The sequence below is a fragment of the Syngnathus typhle genome, linkage group LG9 (genome assembly GCF_033458585.1).
Source record: "Syngnathus typhle isolate RoL2023-S1 ecotype Sweden linkage group LG9, RoL_Styp_1.0, whole genome shotgun sequence".
Taxonomy (NCBI): domain Eukaryota; kingdom Metazoa; phylum Chordata; class Actinopteri; order Syngnathiformes; family Syngnathidae; genus Syngnathus; species Syngnathus typhle.
This window is the reverse complement of record NC_083746.1, coordinates 1,238,937-1,258,806: the sequence shown is the minus strand read 5'-3', so window position 1 is coordinate 1,258,806 and position 19,870 is coordinate 1,238,937. Positions and strand designations below refer to the sequence as shown.

The 19,870-nt window shown below is 50.0% G+C and overlaps 2 protein-coding genes across 9 annotated transcripts in view; one reads left to right on the top strand and one right to left on the bottom strand.

Annotated features, from left to right (window-relative positions):
- mlphb (melanophilin b) overlaps window positions 1–19,870 on the bottom strand; it is a 55,889-nt gene that overhangs the window by 23,780 nt on the left and 12,239 nt on the right. The window lies entirely within an intron of this gene.
- The window catches only part of col6a3 (collagen, type VI, alpha 3), a 33,443-nt gene that overhangs the window by 8,210 nt on the left and 5,363 nt on the right, over window positions 1–19,870 (top strand). For 2 of the 6 annotated variants that reach the window (XM_061287484.1, XM_061287481.1), the window contains 26 exons: window positions 129–719; window positions 795–1,394; window positions 1,641–2,216; window positions 2,641–3,240; window positions 3,479–4,072; window positions 4,217–4,798; window positions 4,900–5,505; window positions 5,623–6,216; window positions 6,333–6,926; window positions 7,073–7,660; window positions 7,788–8,384; window positions 8,538–9,125; window positions 9,253–9,849; window positions 10,000–10,587; window positions 10,720–11,316; window positions 11,470–12,057; window positions 12,185–12,781; window positions 12,953–13,540; window positions 13,673–14,269; window positions 14,424–15,011; window positions 15,139–15,735; window positions 15,899–16,486; window positions 16,619–17,191; window positions 17,553–18,164; window positions 18,531–19,151; window positions 19,224–19,820. In XM_061287484.1, the coding sequence (XP_061143468.1) occupies window positions 129–719; window positions 795–1,394; window positions 1,641–2,216; window positions 2,641–3,240; window positions 3,479–4,072; window positions 4,217–4,798; window positions 4,900–5,505; window positions 5,623–6,216; window positions 6,333–6,926; window positions 7,073–7,660; window positions 7,788–8,384; window positions 8,538–9,125; window positions 9,253–9,849; window positions 10,000–10,587; window positions 10,720–11,316; window positions 11,470–12,057; window positions 12,185–12,781; window positions 12,953–13,540; window positions 13,673–14,269; window positions 14,424–15,011; window positions 15,139–15,735; window positions 15,899–16,486; window positions 16,619–17,191; window positions 17,553–18,164; window positions 18,531–19,151; window positions 19,224–19,820 (15,438 nt within the window). The remainder of the gene's footprint in view (window positions 1–128; window positions 720–794; window positions 1,395–1,640; window positions 2,217–2,640; window positions 3,241–3,478; window positions 4,073–4,216; window positions 4,799–4,899; window positions 5,506–5,622; window positions 6,217–6,332; window positions 6,927–7,072; window positions 7,661–7,787; window positions 8,385–8,537; window positions 9,126–9,252; window positions 9,850–9,999; window positions 10,588–10,719; window positions 11,317–11,469; window positions 12,058–12,184; window positions 12,782–12,952; window positions 13,541–13,672; window positions 14,270–14,423; window positions 15,012–15,138; window positions 15,736–15,898; window positions 16,487–16,618; window positions 17,192–17,552; window positions 18,165–18,530; window positions 19,152–19,223; window positions 19,821–19,870) is intronic. The other 4 variants (XM_061287482.1, XM_061287483.1, XM_061287485.1 and 1 more) reach the window with 4 other exon arrangements.

The window sequence follows — 19,870 nt, the reverse complement described above, 5'->3', positions numbered from 1 at the left end:
GAGGGTTTTATTCTTGTCTGACACATTTGAACTTGTTAAACACATGATAACATCTGCAATACGGCAGATAATTACTGTATATTTCCTTTCTCAATGTAATGTTATTTTTTTATGACTTTTCCCCACAGCCGTGACCGGATCCGAAAGGGACGTCGCCTTCCTTATTGATGGTACCGACTCCGTTCGGTCAGACTTTGCTTATGTCCGGGATTTTATCCTCAAAGTCATTGAACCGCTTGACATCGGACGTGACAAGGTGCGAGTAGCGGTGGTTCAGCACAGCGAGAGGCCAACACCGAACTTCTATCTGAACACCTATCAGACCAAAGAGGAGGTTGTGCGAGCCGTCAGTCAAATGACACTGGCCGGAGGACGTAGTCTCAACACAGGCTCAGCTCTCAAGTTCATGCGGGACAATATCTTGTCGGAGGCCTACGGCAGCCGTAGGGCGCAAGGCGTCCCGCAGTTTCTGATCGTTCTGACCGGAAGCCGATCCAGGGACAGTGTGACGGTGCCTGCCGGCGAGCTGAAGACCGAGGGCGTTGTGCCGTTCGGCGTAGGCGTCAAGGACGCTGACCAAAAGCAGATCGAGGACATTTCACACAACCCTTCGTTTGCCTTCAAAGTGAAGGAATTTAGCGAACTCGACACCGTGCCTCAACGACTCAATACCTACGTGGCCCTTCCGAGAGCCGAGCTCGACATCGTCCTGCGGGAAGGTAAGAGAAACTTCGATTTCTACCATTTGCTCAAGGGTTTCCCTGAAAATCTGCATTCATGTTTTTCATTCATAGTACAAGGTCATGGTGTAAAAAGAGATCTTGTGTTCCTACTGGATGGCTCTGAAAACACAAGAAATGGGTTTTCAGACATCAAACTCTTCCTTAAGAGCATAGTGGAGAGTCTCTATGTCAGTGAAAACCAAGACAGGGTGTCTGTGGTTCAATTTGCCGAAAAGCCCAATGTCAACTTTTATCTGAACTCCCACAAGAACGAGAGCGACGTTATGAATGCCATTGACAATTTGAGGCACGGTGGTGGAGGGAGACGCCTTAATGTCGGGGCTGCACTGCAGTTTGTGAGACACAGTGTCTTCACGTCCTCCTCCGGCAGCAGGAGGCTGGAAGGAGTGCCGCAGATTTTGATTCTTCTAACTACCGTACCATCGGCCGATGACGCGAGGAGCCCAGCTCTCGCGCTTAAGGACCACGAAATTATGTCTGTGGGGATCGGAGTGGGCGATTCCGATTTTTCCGAATTGGAAATGGTTGCCTTTGAGCCAAGTTTCATATACAAGGTCATTCGTCTTTCCAACTTGCCCTCGATCCAATCTAAACTCATTGCTGCACTGAACTCAAACAAAGATCCCACAGAATCCACATCTGATTTAATAGGTAAGAATCCCATCCTAATAATTGCTTTTTCTTGAATTCTCTCGATACGCGTTTTACATGAAACAGTATGACATTCTTTTGGTTTGATCAACTCCAGCCGGTTTTCCGTGTCATAGCCGTGCAACCGTAGTGTCCTTTTTCCACGCCGCAATTCTTGTGATACTTTGACATACTCGGGCCTATCTTTCATTCCTTGCTCATTCAGTCTTTGAATGGTCTTTCTATGTATTCACACGTACGACGCAGGCCGCACTAAGAGGGACATAGTGTTCCTTGTCGACGGTTCAGACGGCTCGAGAAACGGACTACCGGCAATCCGGGAGTTCATCAGAAGAATGGTAGAAGAGCTGGACATTGACGACGATAAGGTCCGAGTGGCCGTCCTTCAATATAGCGACGACACCAGCGTTTACTTCAACTTGGCAGCCCACGATTCCAAACGAGCCATCATCTATGCCGTTAGAAGCCTTCGTCATAAAGGAGGGAGGCCAAGGAACACTGGAGCTGCACTTGAGTTTTTGCGGGATTTCATTGTCAACGCTGACTCCGGAAGCAGGGTTGTCCAGGGAGTCCCTCAGATTCTGTTTTTATTGACCGGAGGCGAATCCGCTGATGACGTTTCGGCAGCTGCAGCTGGCCTCCATCAACTTGGCGTTCTGTCTTTTGCTATTGGAATGAAAAACGCTCAACAAGAGGAGCTCGAGAAAATTGCCTCCTCTTCGACTTATATTTTCAATCTACCCTTTTTTGGTGAACTTTTGTCTGTCCAACAAGAGATAGTGTCATTTGTTCAGGTGGGGAAAGCACTTGAGCCTCCTCTAGGTAAGAATTGACTCTGGTTCTGCTTTGTTTTGAGACTTTTGCACCTTTTTCGAGCTTCAATGAAACTGCATCCATATCTGAAACGTTAGTTTCATATCTCTTAAAGTTTCTCCACTTGTTCAGAGAAACTTGGATACCCTGTTCCTTCCACGGTTCCCCTACTTTTCTCTCTGGAGAGCCTTTTCTTGACAGCTCCACATTGTCTCACTTTCTGAAGCTCCTCCTTGAGCCAATGATTATCGGATCATTGTCATCGAACCTGGATTTGATGGTAGTCTTCTCTTTCAGGATGCCCTTTGCCTTTTGTATTTTCAAGCGTCTTTCAAGAATGATCCTTACAAACCAAGCCGAGAAACCGTGTAAATGATGTTTCTTTAAAATGTGTTTTGGATCCTTAACATGGCTTCGCTCTCTTTTTTTTTAGTGGAACAAGAGTCCCCACAAAGAGACATTGTGTTTCTGGTGGATGGTTCAGATGAAACTCGGAGTGGATTCCCAGCCATTAAAAGTTTCATTAAACAAGTGGTTGAAACACTCACTGTGGGTGAGAACGAGGACCAGGTCTCTGTGGTTCAGTATAGCAGCGATCCACAGTTGCACTTTAGTTTCGACACCTATGCTGATTCACAAGATGTCCTTACTACTGTCGAGCAGTTGAAACACAAAGGTGGTGGGCCTCTTAACACTGGGGCAGCTCTTGAGTATGTGAGGACCAACGCCTTTTCAGAGTCCTCTGGGAGCCGGCACAACCAAGGTGTGCCTCAGATATTGATTCTATTGAGTGGAGGGGCATCTCAAGATGAGGTCACGAGCGCTGCGGCTGCTCTTAAACAAGACCAAGTTGTCACCTTCTGTGTTGGAACCAAGAATTCCGATCTACTCGAGCTACAAACAATTGCGCATGTACCATCCTATGCCTTTGCTCTGCGACAATTTGAGGATACTGGAAGAATCTATCAGCAGTTAGTTTCTTTTGTGAAAAGAGTGCCTCGGCAGACCGTATCAAAGCCTCCCACTGTAATAGGTAAGAAATGACTTGCGTCTGCCAAATTCTATTTTGTTTTTTTGTGTCCACCCACCGCGCTACTTCCCTGGCTCCCTCCCTCCCTCCCATACCTGCCATCGAGCGAGCCCGCTCGCAAGCTACCTACCTACCTACCTACCTACCTACCAACCTTTCCCCCTCGTAGCTTTGCTTTGTGTTCCCACAGACCCGGCCTCTCTAACTGTATTGTTGTTTTCTGTTGCCTATGTGGTTACAGATTCCACGAGACGGGACATTGTATTTTTACTTGACGGAACCGATAAATCTGAACCAAGATTCCAAGATATTAAGGATTTTGTGTTAGGAGTAGTAGCAGAGCTTCACATTGATGAAAACAACGACCAGGTGGCTTTGGTTCAGTACAGTGACACGGCACAGATTCACTTTGACCTGAAGCGGTTTTCCTCGGCGGACTCTGTTGTCAGCACAATAGGAGATCTAACTCACAAAGGCGGTTCACCAAACAACATTGGCGCAGCCCTCCAATATTTGAGGGAGCGTATTTTTACGCCTGATGCAGGTAGTAGATTGCCTCAGGGTGTTCCACAAATCCTTTTTGTGCTGAGCAACGAAAGGTCAGCCGATGACGTAAGAGCACCCGTCAGAATGCTGAAAGACGTCGGTGTGATTATAATTGCCATTGGAACAGCTACTGCCGACACCCTAGAACTTCAAACAATGTCTCACGATGCTAAATATGCATTTTCTGTGAGCGATTACAAGGAACTCCTTGTTGCTAAAGAAAGCGTATTGTCGCTACTTAAAGAGGCAGACCACCATTTAGAACAATCAGCCCCAGTGGAGAGTTTTGGTAAGCTGCTCTGTGTGGAATTGTTTCTCGATTTCACGAGAGAATTCTCTTGGTCCAAAAGGATCATTTAAGATGAGAAAATATGAACTTGTCAATGATTGATTATGGTAACTGATTTGTTGTACATTTTTCTCTCTACTACAGAACCAAGGAAAAATGATGTAGTGTTTCTGATCGATGGATCGTATGACTCACGAAACGATTTTGAAGCGATACGACAATTTATCGAGCAAATGGCAGAAAGCTTGAACTTTGACGGCAGAGACCGGATGGCCGTCGTTCAATACAGCCGCAATTCCACCGTCAATTTCTACTTGAATTCTTATTCGTCTAAGACGGATGTGCTCAATTCCATCCGAAACATGGGGCATAAGTACGGCAGACCCCTCTACCTTGGCAAAGCGCTGGAGTTTGTCAGAGACAACGTATTTGCCGCTTCGGTCGGAGGCCGACGTGCATCTCTGGTTCCTCAGTATCTGTTCGTCTTTAGCGGCGGCAGGTCCAAGGACGATGTAAGAGGGCCGGCACAATCCCTCAAGAAAAATGGAATAAGGACGTTCTCGATTGGAACAAAGAATGCAGATACATTGGAGATGCAAAACATTTCCTTTGCACCCTCACATTATTTTTCCGTCACGAGCTTTACTAATCTGCCAAGTGTTCATGAGTCTGTCAAAGCCATGATGAAAGATGTTGACGATACACCTGGATATACACCTGCTGTTGGTAAGCTGTAGACCGATTCTTGGGGTGTTTGTTTGAAAGAAACTGCACCGTTTGAGAGAATTCATCTGCATTTGTTTAACAGCATTTGTGTGTAATTTCAGGTACCTCCACAGTAACACAATTAGAACTTGGTGGTCCTGCTGATATTGTTTTTCTACTCGCTGGATCTGATGATATGCGAGCAAATGAAGGCCCCGTTTTGGACTTTGTGAGAGACTTTGTTCAACAAGTCGAAATTGGGCCAGGCAATGTACAAGTTGCTGTAATCCAGTACAGCGCAGTGCCCACAGCGGAGTTTGTCTTAAACTCTTACGGCCAGAAAGACGATCTAATGGCTCAGCTTAGTAATGTAAAACTAAGAGGAGGGTCCACAGTGAACACGGGTGAAGCCCTTCAATATGCGAGAAATTACATGTTTACGGCATCAGCTGGAAGCAGAGCCCAGCAGGGAATACCTCAAACAATGATTGTCTTAAGTGGCAAAAAGTCTGACGACAGTGTTGCAGAGCCGCTGAATGGCCTGAGAGAGGCTGGCATTGACCTTTATAGCATTGGAATGAATGGTGCGGACAAACAAGAAATGCAGGAAATATCACAAAATGTTGAAACTGCATATTTTGTCCAAGCACCATCCGATTTCCCTGTTGTAATGCAACAATTACTCTCTGCAATTTTATCCCATAGAAGCATAACCGGGCCTGGTTTTGGTGAGTGTCGTTTTAAATCAATTTGAATAAAACAATCATTTCCGTTTTGGAGAGACAGTATTTTACCTAAATGTAAACATATTATAACTTTAGTAAAGGTTTCCATTATTTTCTTAGGTGTAACTGACACCAAAAAAGATATTGTATTCCTCCTGGATGGTTCTGATGGAACAAGAAATGGCTTCCCGGCCATGCGCAATTTTGTTGAGCAAGTGGTGGAAAAGCTCAATGTGGGCGAAAACAAAGACCGTGTCTCTGTGGTCCAGTACGGCAGAGATCCTGAGGCCAATTTCTATCTGAACACATACACCACAAAAGAAGAGGTTGTGGATGCAGTCAGAGGGCTCACGCACAAAGGGGGCAGACCCCTCAACACCGGGGCTGCTCTCCGATACATGAGCGACAAGGTCTTTACAAACTCCACAGGGAGTAGGCGCCTACAAGGTGTTCCACAGATCTTAATCCTAATAAATAGCAGAGGATCTTTTGACAGTGTGGATGCGCCAGCCTCTGCACTCAAACTGCAAGGCATTTATACAATCGGCATTGGAACTCGGAGCTCTGACAAGGACGAGCTGCAGAAGATATCCCATGACCCAAGCTATGCCTTAGCAGTACTTGACTTTGCTAGTTTACAGAATGTCCAAGAACAGTTCTCCTCTGTAATGGGCAGAGTGATAAGGGCTGCAACCATGTCAATAAAAATGAACGGTAAGACACCATCGAAACACTACAAAATATGACTCTAACTTAGTATGAACAGTTTAAAGGTTGTAGATGGGAGAGATGGACATCTTAAAGGAGTGTGTCTTTTATGTGTACTACAGAAAAGAGGCGGGGAAGGGATATGGTTTTCTTGTTGGACGGCTCCGACGCCACAAGAAACTCATTCCCAGCGATGAGAGACTTTGTCCAAAGAGTGGTAGAGACACTGAGTTTGGATGACGACAAAGATCGCGTCTCCCTGGTTCAGTACAGCAGAGACGCGGCTGTCCAGTTCTATCTGAACACATACACCACAAAGGGCGAGATCCTTGACATTGTCAGAGGACTGAGGCACAGAGGCGGAAGACCTCTCAACACCGGGGCAGCTCTCCAGTACTTGAGGGACAATGTCTTCACAGCCTCTGCCGGCAGCAGACGCCTCCAAGGCGTCCCGCAGGTCCTAATCCTGCTGAGCGGCGGAAGGTCTCTTGACAGCGTGGATGCGCCAGCTTCTGCTCTCAAACAGCTAGGAGTGCTGATCTTTGCCATCGGAAGCAGGAGCTCCGATAGTGGCGAGCTGAAGAAGATAGCCCACGACCCCCAATTTGGGCTATCGGTGCCTGAATTCACTGACCTCCCCAGTGTCCAACAACAGCTTCAGTCCTCCGTAGAGGCTGTAGTGATTGACGTCACCCCAGAAACGTCATCAGTCATTGGTACGTGTACAAGCACTGCTAGCACTCAATGGGTGTGGGTCCCAGGCAGCAGTATCCGTTCGTCCGACCGTCCCCCATAAGGGTTGTCGGCTAGCTAGCGTTTTGCGAAGGTTCTCTTTATCATTTGTCCTCATGTCTTTTCTCAGCTGAAGCCAAAAAGGATGTTGTCTTTCTTCTGGACGGTTCTGACGGAACAAGGAATGGCTTCCCTGCCATGCGCAATTTTGTTGAGCAAGTGGTGGAGAAACTCAATGTGGGCGTAAACAAAGACCGTGTCTCTGTGGTCCAGTACGGCAGAGATCCAGAGACCAGTTTCTATCTGAACACGTACACGGCGAGAGAGGATGTTGTGAATGCGCTCAGAGGACTCAGACACAGAGGAGGCAGACCCCTCAACACTGGGGCCGCCCTCCAATATGTCAGGGACAACGTCTTTACAAACTCCTCAGGCAGCAGGCGCTCGCAAGGTGTTCCGCAGATCTTGATTCTGCTAAATGGCGGCCGCTCTTTTGACAGCGTTGCTGCGCCAGCCTCTGCTCTCAAACAGCAGGGAGTCTTTACCATCAGCATTGGAACACAGAACTCTGACAGCAGCGAGCTGCAAAAGATAGCCCATGACCCTAGTCATGCTCTAGCAGTGTCTGAGCTCACTGACCTCTCCAGTGTCCAAGACCAGCTCTCCTCGGTAATAAACAGGGTACTCAGAGCCACGCCCATGACACCAACAGTGACGGGTAAGCCAGAGAACACATGACAAGTTGACTCTTATTCCAATGTGCAAAGAGATGACCAATGCCCAATGAACCTGCGGGTGGGTGCTACACTTTGGGGTAACCCTAATACGTCTTTTGTTCACCGCAGCGGAGAGACCGAGAGGAAGGGATGTGGTTTTCTTGTTGGACGGCTCTGAGGCCACAAGAAACTCATTCCCAGCTATGAGGGACTTTGTCCAAAGAGTCATAGAGACACTGAGTTTGGATGACGACAAAGATCGCGTCTCCCTGGTTCAGTACAGCGGAGATGCGGCTGTCCAGTTCTATCTGAACACATACACCACAAAGGGCGAGATACTTGACATAGTCAGAGGACTGAGGCACAGAGGCGGAAGACCCCTCAACACCGGAGCAGCTCTCCAGTACTTGAGGGACAATGTCTTCACAGCCTCTGCCGGCAGCAGACGCCTCCAAGGCGTCCCGCAGGTCCTAATCCTGCTGAGCGGCGGAAGGTCTCTTGACAGCGTGGATGCGCCAGCTTCTGCTCTCAAACAGCTGGGAGTGCTGATCTTTGCCATCGGGAGCAGGAGCTCCGATAGCGGAGAGCTGCAGAAGATAGCCCACGACCCCCGATATGCGCTATCGGTGGCTGAATTCACTGACCTCCCTAGTGTCCAACAACAGCTTCAGTCCTCCGTAGAGGCTGTGGTGATTGACGTCACCCCAGAAACGCCATCAGTCATTGGTACGTGTACAAACAAACCTAGCACACTCACTGGGTGTGGGTCCCAGGCAGCAGTGTCAGTTCGTCCGACCGTCCGCCCGACCATAAGGGTTGTCGGCTAGCTAGCGTTTTGCAAAGGTTCACTTTATTATTTGTCCTCCAATCTTTTCTCAGCTGAAGCCAAAAAGGATGTTGTCTTCCTTCTGGACGGTTCTGACGGAACAAGGAACGGCTTCCCGGCCATGCGCAATTTTGTTGAGCAAGTGGTGGAGAAACTCAATGTGGGCGTAAACAAAGACCGTGTCTCTGTGGTCCAGTACGGCAGAGATCCGGAGACCAGTTTCTATCTGAACACGTACACGGCGAGAGAGGATGTTGTGAATGCGCTCAGAGGACTCAGACACAGAGGAGGCAGACTCCTAAACACTGGAGCCGCCCTCCAATATGTCAGGGACAACGTCTTTACAAACTCCTCAGGCAGCAGGCGCTCGCAAGGTGTTCCGCAGATCTTGATCCTGCTAAATGGCGGCCGCTCTTTTGACAGCGTTGCCGCGCCAGCCTCTGCTCTCAAACAGCAGGGCATCTTTACCATCAGCATTGGAACACAGAACTCTGACAGCAGCGAGTTGCAAAAGATAGCCCATGACCCTAGTCATGCTCTGGCAGTGTCTGAGCTCACTGACCTCCCTAGTGTCCAAGACCAGCTCTCCTCGGTAATAAACAGGGTACTCAGAGCCACGCCCATGACACCAACAGTGACCGGTAAGCCAGAGAACACATAACAAGTTGTCTCTTATTCCAATGCCCAAAGAGATGACCAATGCCCAATGAACCTGCGGGTGGGTGCTACACTTTGGGGTAACCCTAATGCGTCTTTTGTTCACCGCAGCGGAGAGACCGAGAGGAAGGGATGTGGTTTTCTTGTTGGACGGCTCTGAGGCCACAAGAAACTCATTCCCAGCTATGAGGGACTTTGTCCAAAGAGTCGTAGAGACACTGAGTTTGGATGACAACAAAGATCGCGTCTCCCTGGTTCAGTACAGCGGAGATGCGGCTGTCCAGTTCTATCTGAACACATACACCACAAAGGGCGAGATCCTTGACATAGTCAGAGGACTGAGGCACAGAGGCGGAAGACCCCTCAACACCGGAGCAGCTCTCCAGTACTTGAGGGACAATGTCTTCACAGCCTCTGCCGGCAGCAGACGCCTCCAAGGCGTCCCGCAGGTCCTAATCCTGCTGAGTGGCGGAAGGTCTCTTGACAGCGTGGATGCGCCAGCTTCTGCTCTCAAACAGCTGGGAGTGCTGATCTTTGCCATCGGAAGCAGGAGATCCGATAGCGGAGAGCTGCAGAAGATAGCCCACGACCCCCGATATGCACTATCGGTGGCTGATTTCACTGACCTCCCCAGTGTCCAACAACAGCTTCAGTCCTCCGTGGAGGCTGTGGTGATTGACGTCACCCCAGAAACGCCATCAGTCATTGGTACGTGTACAAGCACTGCTAGCGCTCACTGGGTGTGGGTCCCAGGCAGCAGTATCCGTCCGTACGACCGACCGTCCCCCATAACGGTTGTCGGCTAGCTAGCGTTTTGCGAAGGTTCTCTTTATCATTTGTCCTCATGTCTTTTCTCAGCTGAAGCCAAAAAGGATGTTGTCTTCCTTCTGGACGGTTCTGACGGAACAAGGAACGGTTTCCCTGCCATGCGCAATTTTGTTGAGCAAGTGGTGGAGAAACTCAATGTGGGCGTAAACAAAGACCGTGTCTCTGTGGTCCAGTACGGCAAAGATCCAGAAACCAGTTTCTATCTGAACACGTACACCGCGAGAGAGGATGTTGTGAATGCGCTCAGAGGACTCAGACACAGAGGAGGCAGACCCCTCAACACTGGGGCCGCCCTCCAATATGTCAGGGACAACGTCTTTACAAACTCCTCAGGCAGCAGGCGCTCGCAAGGTGTTCCGCAGATCTTGATCCTGCTAAATGGCGCCCGCTCTTTTGACAGCGTTGCTGCGCCAGCCTCTGCTCTCAAACAGCAGGGCGTCTTTACCATCAGCATTGGAACACAGAACTCTGACAGCAGCGAGCTGCAAAAGATAGCCCATGACCCTAGTCATGCTCTAGCAGTGTCTGAGCTCACTGACCTTCCCAGTGTCCAAGACCAGCTCTCCTCGGTAATAAACAGGGTACTCAGAGCCACGCCCATGACACCAACAGTGACCGGTAAGCCAGAGAACACATGACAAGTTGACTCTTATTCAAATGCCCAAAGATATGACCAATGCCCAATCTACCTGCGGGTGGGTGCTAGACTTTGGGGTAACCCTAATACGTCTTATGTTTTGTTCACCGCAGCGGAGAGACCGGGAGGAAGGGATGTGGTTTTCTTGTTGGACGGGTCTGAGGCCACAAGAAACTCATTCCCAGCTATGAGGGACTTTGTCCAAAGAGTGGTAGAGACACTGAGTTTGGATGACGACAAAGATCGCGTCTCCCTAGTTCAGTACAGCAGAGATGCGGCTGTCCAGTTCTATCTGAACACATACACCACAAAGGGCGAGATCCTTGACATTGTCAGAGGACTGAGGCACAAAGGTGGAAGACCCCTCAACACCGGGGCAGCTCTCCAGTACTTGAGGGACAATGTCTTCTCAGCCTCTGCCGGCAGCAGACGCCTCCAAGGCGTCCCGCAGGTCCTAATCCTGCTGAGCGGCGGAAGGTCTCTTGACAGCGTGGATGCGCCAGCTTCTGCTCTCAAACAGCTGGGAGTGCTGATCTTTGCCATCGGAAGCAGGAGCTCCGATAGCGGAGAGCTGCAAAAGATAGCCCACGACCCCCGATATGCGCTATCGGTGGCTGAATTCACTGACCTCCCTAGTGTCCAACAACAGCTTCAGTCCTCCGTGGAGGCTGTGGTGATTGACGTCACCCCAGAAACACCATCAGTCATTGGTACGTGTACAAACACCCCTAGCACACTCACTGGGTGTGGGTCCCAGGCAGCAGTGTCCGTTCGTCCGACCGTCCGCCCGACCATAAGGGTTGTCGGCTAGCTAGCGTTTTGCAAAGGTTCTCTTTATCATTTGTCCTCATGTCTTTTCTCAGCTGAAGCCAAAAAGGATGTTGTCTTCCTTCTGGACGGTTCTGACGGAACAAGGAATGGCTTCCCTGCCATGCGCAATTTTGTTGAGCAAGTGGTGGAGAAACTCAATGTGGGCGTAAACAAAGACCGTGTCTCTGTGGTCCAGTACGGCAGAGATCCAGAGACCAGTTTCTATCTGAACACGTACACGGCGAGAGAGGATGTTGTGAATGCGCTCAGAGGACTCAGACACAGAGGAGGCAGACCCCTCAACACTGGGGCCGCCCTCCAATATGTCAGGGACAACGTCTTTACAAACTCCTCAGGCAGCAGGCGCTCGCAAGGTGTTCCGCAGATCTTGATTCTGCTAAATGGCGGCCGCTCTTTTGACAGCGTTGCTGCGCCAGCCTCTGCTCTCAAACAGCAGGGAGTCTTTACCATCAGCATTGGAACACAGAACTCTGACAGCAGCGAGCTGCAAAAGATAGCCCATGACCCTAGTCATGCTCTAGCAGTGTCTGAGCTCACTGACCTCTCCAGTGTCCAAGACCAGCTCTCCTCGGTAATAAACAGGGTACTCAGAGCCACGCCCATGACACCAACAGTGACGGGTAAGCCAGAGAACACATGACAAGTTGACTCTTATTCCAATGTGCAAAGAGATGACCAATGCCCAATCAACCTGCGGGTGGGTGCTAGACTTTGGGGTAACCCTAATACGTCTTTTGTTCACCGCAGCGGAGAGACCGGGAGGAAGGGATGTGGTTTTCTTGTTGGACGGGTCTGAGGCCACAAGAAACTCATTCCCAGCTATGAGGGACTTTGTCCAAAGAGTCGTAGAGACACTGAGTTTGGATGACGACAAAGATCGCGTCTCCCTAGTTCAGTACAGCAGAGATGCGGCTGTCCAGTTCTATCTGAACACATACACCACAAAGGGCGAGATCCTTGACATAGTCAGAGGACTGAGGCACAGAGGCGGAAGACCCCTCAACACCGGGGCAGCTCTCCAGTACTTGAGGGACAATGTCTTCACAGCCTCTGCCGGCAGCAGACGCCTCCAAGGCGTCCCGCAGGTCCTAATCCTGCTGAGCAGCGGAAGGTCTTTTGACAGCGTGGATGCGCCAGCTTCTGCTCTCAAACAGCTGGGAGTGCTGATCTTTGCCATCGGGAGCAGGAGCTCCGATAGCGGAGAGCTGCAGAAGATAGCCCACGACCCCCGATACGCGCTATCGGTGGCTGAATTCACTGACCTCCCCAGTGTCCAACAACAGCTTCAGTCCTCCGTGCAGGCTGTGGTGATTGACGTCACCCCAGAAACGCCATCAGTCATTGGTACGTGTACAAACACTGCTAGCGCTCACTGGGTGTGGGTCCCAGGCAGCAGTGTCCGTTCGTCCGACTGACTGACCGACCGACCGTCCGTCCGCCCCCCCATGAGGGTTGTCGGCTAGCTAGCGTTTTGCAAAGGTTCTCTTTATCATTTGTCCTCCTGTCTTTTCTCAGCTGAAGCCAAAAAGGATGTTGTCTTCCTTCTGGACGGTTCTGACGGAACAAGGAACGGCTTCCCGGCCATGCGCAATTTTGTTGAGCAAGTGGTGGAGAAACTCAATGTGGGCGTAAACAAAGACCGTGTCTCTGTGGTCCAGTACGGCAGAGATCCGGAGACCAGTTTCTATCTGAACACGTACACGGCGAGAGAGGATGTTGTGAATGCGCTCAGAGGACTCAGACACAGAGGAGGCAGACTCCTCAACACTGGGGCCGCCCTCCAATATGTCAGGGACAACGTCTTTACAAACTCCTCAGGCAGCAGGCGCTCGCAAGGTGTTCCGCAGATCTTGATCCTGCTAAATGGCGGCCGTTCTTTTGACAGCGTAGCCGCGCCAGCCTCTGCTCTCAAACAGCAGGGCGTGTTTACCATCAGCATTGGAACACAGAACTCTGACAGCAGCGAGCTGCAAAAGATAGCCAATGACCCTAGTCATGCTCTGGCAGTGTCTGAGCTCACTGACCTCCCTAGTGTCCAAGACCAGCTCTCCTCGGTAATAAACAGGGTACTCAAAGACACGCCCATGACACCAACAGTGACCGGTAAGCCAGAGAACACATAACAAGTTGTCTCTTATTCCAATGCGCAAAGAGATGACCAATGCCCAATCAACCTGCGGGTGGGTGCTAGACTTTAGGGTAACCCTAATACGTCTTATGTTTTGTTCACCGCAGCGGAGAGACCGGGAGGAAGGGATGTGGTTTTCTTGTTGGACGGCTCTGAGGCCACGAGAAACTCATTCCCAGCTATGAGGGACTTTGTACAAAGAGTCGTAGAGACACTGAGTTTGGATGACGACAAAGATCGCGTCTCCCTGGTTCAGTACAGCGGAGATGCGGCTGTCCAGTTCTATCTGAACACATACACCACAAAGGGCGAGATCCTTGACATAGTCAGAGGACTGAGGCACAGAGGCGGAAGACCCCTCAACACCGGAGCAGCTCTCCAGTACTTGAGGGACAATGTCTTCACAGCCTCTGCCGGCAGCAGACGCCTCCAAGGCGTCCCGCAGGTCCTAATCCTGCTGAGCGGCGGAAGGTCTCTTGACAGCGTGGATGCACCAGCTTCTGCTCTCAAACAGCTGGGAGTGCTGATCTTTGCCATCGGAAGCAGGAGATCCGATAGCGGAGAGCTGCAGAAGATAGCCCACGACCCCCGATATGCACTATCGGTGGCTGATTTCACTGACCTCCCCAGTGTCCAACAACAGCTTCAGTCCTCCGTGGAGGCTGTGGTGATTGACGTCACCCCAGAAACGCCATCAGTCATTGGTATGTGTACAAGCACTGCTAGCGCTCACTGGGTGTGGGTCCCAGGCAGCAGTATCCGTCCGTTCGACCGACCGTCCGTCCTTCATTAGGGTTGTTGGCTAACTAGCGTTTTGCGAAGGTTCTCTTTATCATTTGTCCTCCCATCTTTTCTCAGCTGAAGCCAAAAAGGATGTTGTCTTCCTTCTGGACAGTTCTGACGGAACAAGGAACGGCTTCCCGGCCATGCGCAATTTTGTTCAGCAAGTGGTGGAGAAACTCAATGTGGGCGTAAACAAGGACCGTGTCTCTGTGGTCCAGTACGGCAGAGATCCGGAGACCAGTTTCTATCTGAAGACGTACACCGCGAGAGAAGATGTTGTGAATGCGCTCAGAGGACTCAGACACAGAGGAGGCAGACCCCTCAACACTGGGGCCGCCCTCCAATATGTCAGGGACAACATCTTTACAAACTCCTCAGGGAGCAGGCGCTCGCAAGGTGTTCCGCAGATCTTGATCCTGTTAAATAGCGGCCGGTCTTTTGACAGCGTTGCTGCGCCAGCCTCTGCTCTCAAACAGCAGGGCGTCTTTACCATCAGCATTGGAACACAGAACTCTGACAGCAGCGAGCTGCAAAAGATAGCCCATGACCCTAGTCATGCTCTAGCAGTGTCTGAGCTCACTGACCTCCCCAGTGTCCAAGACCAGCTCTCCTCGGTAATAAACAGGGTACTCAGAGACACGCCCATGACACCAACAGTGACCGGTAAGCCAGAGAACACATGACAAGTTGACTCTTATTCCAATGCGTAAAGAGATGACCAATGCCCAATCAACCTGCGGGTGGGTGCTAGACTTTGGGGTAACGCTAATACGTCTTTTGTTCACCGCAGCGGAGAGACCGGGAGGAAGGGATGTGGTTTTCTTGTTGGACGGGTCTGAGGCCACAAGACACTCATTCCCAGCTATGAGGGACTTTGTCCAAAGAGTCGTAGAGACACTGAGTTTGGATGACGACAAAGATCGCGTCTCCCTAGTTCAGTACAGCAGAGATGCGGCTGTCCAGTTCTATCTGAACACATACACCACAAAGGGCGAGATCCTTGACATTGTCAGAGGACTGAGGCACAGAGGCGGAAGACCCCTCAACACCGGGGCAGCTCTCCAGTACTTGAGGGACAATGTCTTCACAGCCTCTGCCGGCAGCAGACGCCTCCAAGGCGTCCCGCAGGTCCTAATCCTGCTGAGCGGCGGAAGGTCTCTTGACAGCGTGGATGTGCCAGCTTCTGCTCTCAAACAGCTTGGAGTGCTGATCTTTGCCATCGGAAGCAGAAGCTCCGATAGCGGAGAGCTGCAGAAGATAGCTCACGACCCCCGATATGCGCTATCGGTGGCTGAATTCACTGACCTCCCCAGTGTCCAACAACAGCTTCAGTCCTCTGTGGAGGCTGTGGTGATTGACGTCACCCCAGAAACGCCATCAGTCATTGGTACGTGTACAAGCACTGCTTGCACACTCACTGGGTGTGGGTGCCAGGCAGCAGTGTCCGTTCGTCCGACTGACCGACCGACCGTCCGCCCCCCCATAAGGGTTGTCGGCTAGCTAGCGTTTTGCAAAGGTTCTCTATCATTTGTCCTCTCGTCTTTTCTCAGCTGAAGCCAAAAAGGATGTTGTCTTCCTTCTGGACGGTTCTGACGGAACAAGGAACGGCTTCCCGGCCATGCGCAATTTTGTTGAGCAAGTGGTTGATAAACTCAATGTGGGCGTAAACAAAGACCGCGTCTCTGTGGTCCAGTACGGCAGAGATCCAGAGACCAGTTTCTATCTGAACACTTACACCGCGAGAGAAGATGTTGTGAATGCGCTCAGAGGACTCAGACACAGAGGAGGCAGACCCCTCAACACTGGGGCCGCCCTCCAATATGTCAGGGACAACATCTTTACAAACTCCTCGGGCAGCAGGCGCTCGCAAGGTGTTCCGCAGATCTTGATCCTGCTAAATGGCGGCCGCTCTTTTGACAGCGTTGCTGCGCCAGCCTCTGCTCTCAAACAGCAGGGCGTCTTTACCATCAGCATTGGAACACAGAACTCTGACAGCAGCGAGCTGCAAAAGATAGCCCATGACCCTAGTCATGCTCTAGCAGTGTCTGAGCTCACTGACCTCCCCAGTGTCCAAGACCAGCTCTCCTCGGTAATAAACAGGGTACTCAGAGACACGCCCATGACACCAACAGTGACTGGTAAGCCAGAGAACACATGACAAGTTGACTTTTATTCCAATGCGCAAAGAGATGACCAATGCCCAATCAACCTGCGGGTGGGTGCTAGACTTTGGGGTAACCCTAATACGTCTTATGTTTTGTTCACCGCAGCGGAGAGACCGGGAGGAAGGGATGTGGTTTTCTTGTTGGACGGCTCTGAGGCCACAAGAAACTCATTCCCAGCTATGAGGGACTTTGTCCAAAGAGTGGTAGAGACACTGAGTTTGGATGACGACAAAGATCGCGTCTCCCTAGTTCAGTACAGCAGAGATGCGGCTGTCCAGTTCTATCTGAACACATACACCACAAAGGGCGAGATCCTTGACATTGTCAGAGGACTGAGGCACAGAGGCGGAAGACCCCTCAACACCGGGGCAGCTCTCCAGTACTTGAGGGACAATGTCTTCACAGCCTCTGCCGGCAGCAGACGCCTCCAAGGCGTCCCGCAGGTCCTAATCCTGCTGAGCGGCGGAAGGTCTCTTGACAGCGTGGATGCGCCAGCTTCTGCTCTCAAACAGCTGGGAGTGCTGATCTTTGCCATCGGGAGCAGGAGCTCCGATAGCGGAGAGCTGCAGAAGATAGCCCCCGACCCCCGATATGCACTATTGGTGCCTGAATTCACTGACCTCCCTTCTGTAATGAACAGGTTGTTAAGTACTGTGTCCATGAGACCATCAGTAACTGGTAAGCAAGGTCCTCATCCCAAACAAGCCACCCCACTGCAGTTCTTTTATAGGACGAGTATCCCGTAAATAAATGAAATCAAACACAGAACAATAGAATATACATTTTTTGAATGAAATCTGGAAGAAAATCTTTGATATTCAAAACATTCCCCTCCCCATAACTTTCCTTTTAGTTTAGGTTAAAGTTTACCCTGCTTGTATCTTCCCAAAGATTTCTGAGTCTCGGACTGTTGAAATATGAGTTTGTTGTTTTTATCTTATTCCATGTGCAGGCACATTGTAAGCATTTTTCCAATGACTTGAACCTATAACTCTCACTCGCTAAAAACTAACTCAATTCCCATTTTCTCTTTCCTTAGCCGAGTCACAAGGCCCCTGGAGAGACATCATCTTCCTCGTCGACGGATCTGACGGCGTTGGAAGAGATTTCCCTATCATTCAGGAGTTCATACGTAGGGTTGTTGAGAATCTGAACGTGGGCGAAAATAAGATCCGAATCGGCGTGGTTCAGTTTGGCGATTACGCACATCCCGACATGTATCTGAACACACATACAACCAAAGAAGAAGTCTTGAATACTGTCAGGGGATTAAGGCAGCGGGGAGGAAGACAGCGCAACCTGGGTCAGGCTTTGCAGTTTGTCAGTGATGATATGCTGACAGCTGCACGAGGTAGCAGGAAACAAGAAGGTGTACCACAGTTTTTGGTTGTTGTCTCCAGTGGGTCACCAACAGATGACATCAATCGTCCGGCAACCACCCTCAAGCGATCGAGGGTCATTCCTTTCAGCATTGGAACCAGAGACGTGAACCCTAAAGACTTGCGAATCGTGTCCTTTGCGCCCAACTTTGCTTTCGTTGTAGATGATCTCCCAAGCTTGGATACAGTCCAACAAAACGTAATCAATAGGCTTACGGAGTTATCCGATGATGACATCGCCAGGATCGTCCCACAATTCCCTGTCATTGAAGGTAGTTACATATTTTGCTGCACTCTTATGAAATTGATTGTCATGCTGTGTTGTTATACAGTGGACCACCACTATTCGCTATTATAAAAGCTGGGCTAGCTCTCAAACAGTGAAAGCCAGCGTGTAATTGATGGGTGTTTTTTTCCAAAGCCAAACAAATCTTTAAGAAAGGCTGATAAGCATTACCCACTAGATTTCTTGATATAAAATGCAATTTTAGAAGATTGGATTTTTAAAAATTTCGTCAATAGACAAATCTGCGGGTGTCAAACCACAAGTATGCGGAGGTCAACTGTATATCGTTATTTAGCTTGTTCCAAAAAGTATTGCCAATTATACCTTGGTTTCTTGAATTCCTTTTGTCCAGAAATTGTACCAAGCACAGGTGAAGAAAAGAGGGATGTTGTGTTTCTCATCGACGGTTCAAGTACAGCACGAAATGACTTCCCTTCCATTCGTGAAATGATCAAAAGAGTTGTGGAGAAGTTGGATGTTGGAGTAGATAAAGTCAGAATTTCAGTTGTACAGTATAGCGACGACACAAAGGTAGAATTTCCCCTAAATGAATATTCCACCAAAAACGAAGTACGGCAGGCTGTGACGCAACTTCGAAGCAGAGGAGGAAGCCGCTTGAACACAGGTCAAGCTCTTGAGTGGGTCTCCCGAAACATCTACCAGAGGTCCGCGGGAAGCCGCTTGGAAGACGGAGTACCTCAGTTTTTGATTGTAGTTACCGGTGGACCCTCTGCAGATGATGTTACAGCTCCAGCGGACCAACTTAAGAGAAGCCATGTTGCACCTATTGCCATTGGTTCAAGGAATTCAGACATTGATGAGCTGAGGAAAATTTCCCTGAAGCCTGAACTTGCATACACAGTTGAAAGTTTCCAGCAGCTTCCGGCCATTGAGCAGCGGCTCATTACTTCAGTCCAAACCATGTCTGCGCCTGATATCATCGGAAGCTATCGCCCTCCGGATGAGGTCTTTGGTAAGATGTTAATGTTTAATGAACTTTGCGTCCACAAGTAACTAAGAATGCTTGTTCTATTCCTCTTTCCAGATGTGTTAGATGTTGGGCGAAAGGACATCATTTTCCTCATTGACGGCTCAGACAACACAGGCGTCACGGGTATCGCTCACATTCGTGACTTCATATTGAACCTCGTCAAACAACTTGACGTGCGACCCGACCAAGTGCGTGTGGGCCTTGTCCAGTACGCCGACAGAGTCAAACCAGAGTTCTCGCTCAATTCACATGGCGCCAAGCCAGACGTTATCACGGCCGTCAGAAAACTACGTCAAATGGGCGGTCGCTCTTCCAACCTGGCTGATGCTATTGAATATGTCATACAGAATGAGTTAAAGCCCTCTGCCGGTGTTCGTCCAGTGGAAGCCTCCCAGCATCTTGTGGTTCTCACAGGAGGACGTTCCCCACAAGATGTCTCTCTCTATGGACCTTTGCTAAAGGGATCCAAAGTCAACTGTATTGGTATCGGAGCAAGTGGGGCAGACACAAGGCAACTTGCCCAAATTGCTAAGTCATCAGAAGATGTCCTTCAGGTTCGTACGTTCCCTGGCCTGCCGGAAATCAACGACAGACTTGTTGCCAGACTGAAGGGGACCCTCCCTGTTGACCCCACCCCAGATGAGATTCCCAGTGAGTGTCACGGAAATGACTGTGACCAGTCTAAGTTAGAGCTGCTACAA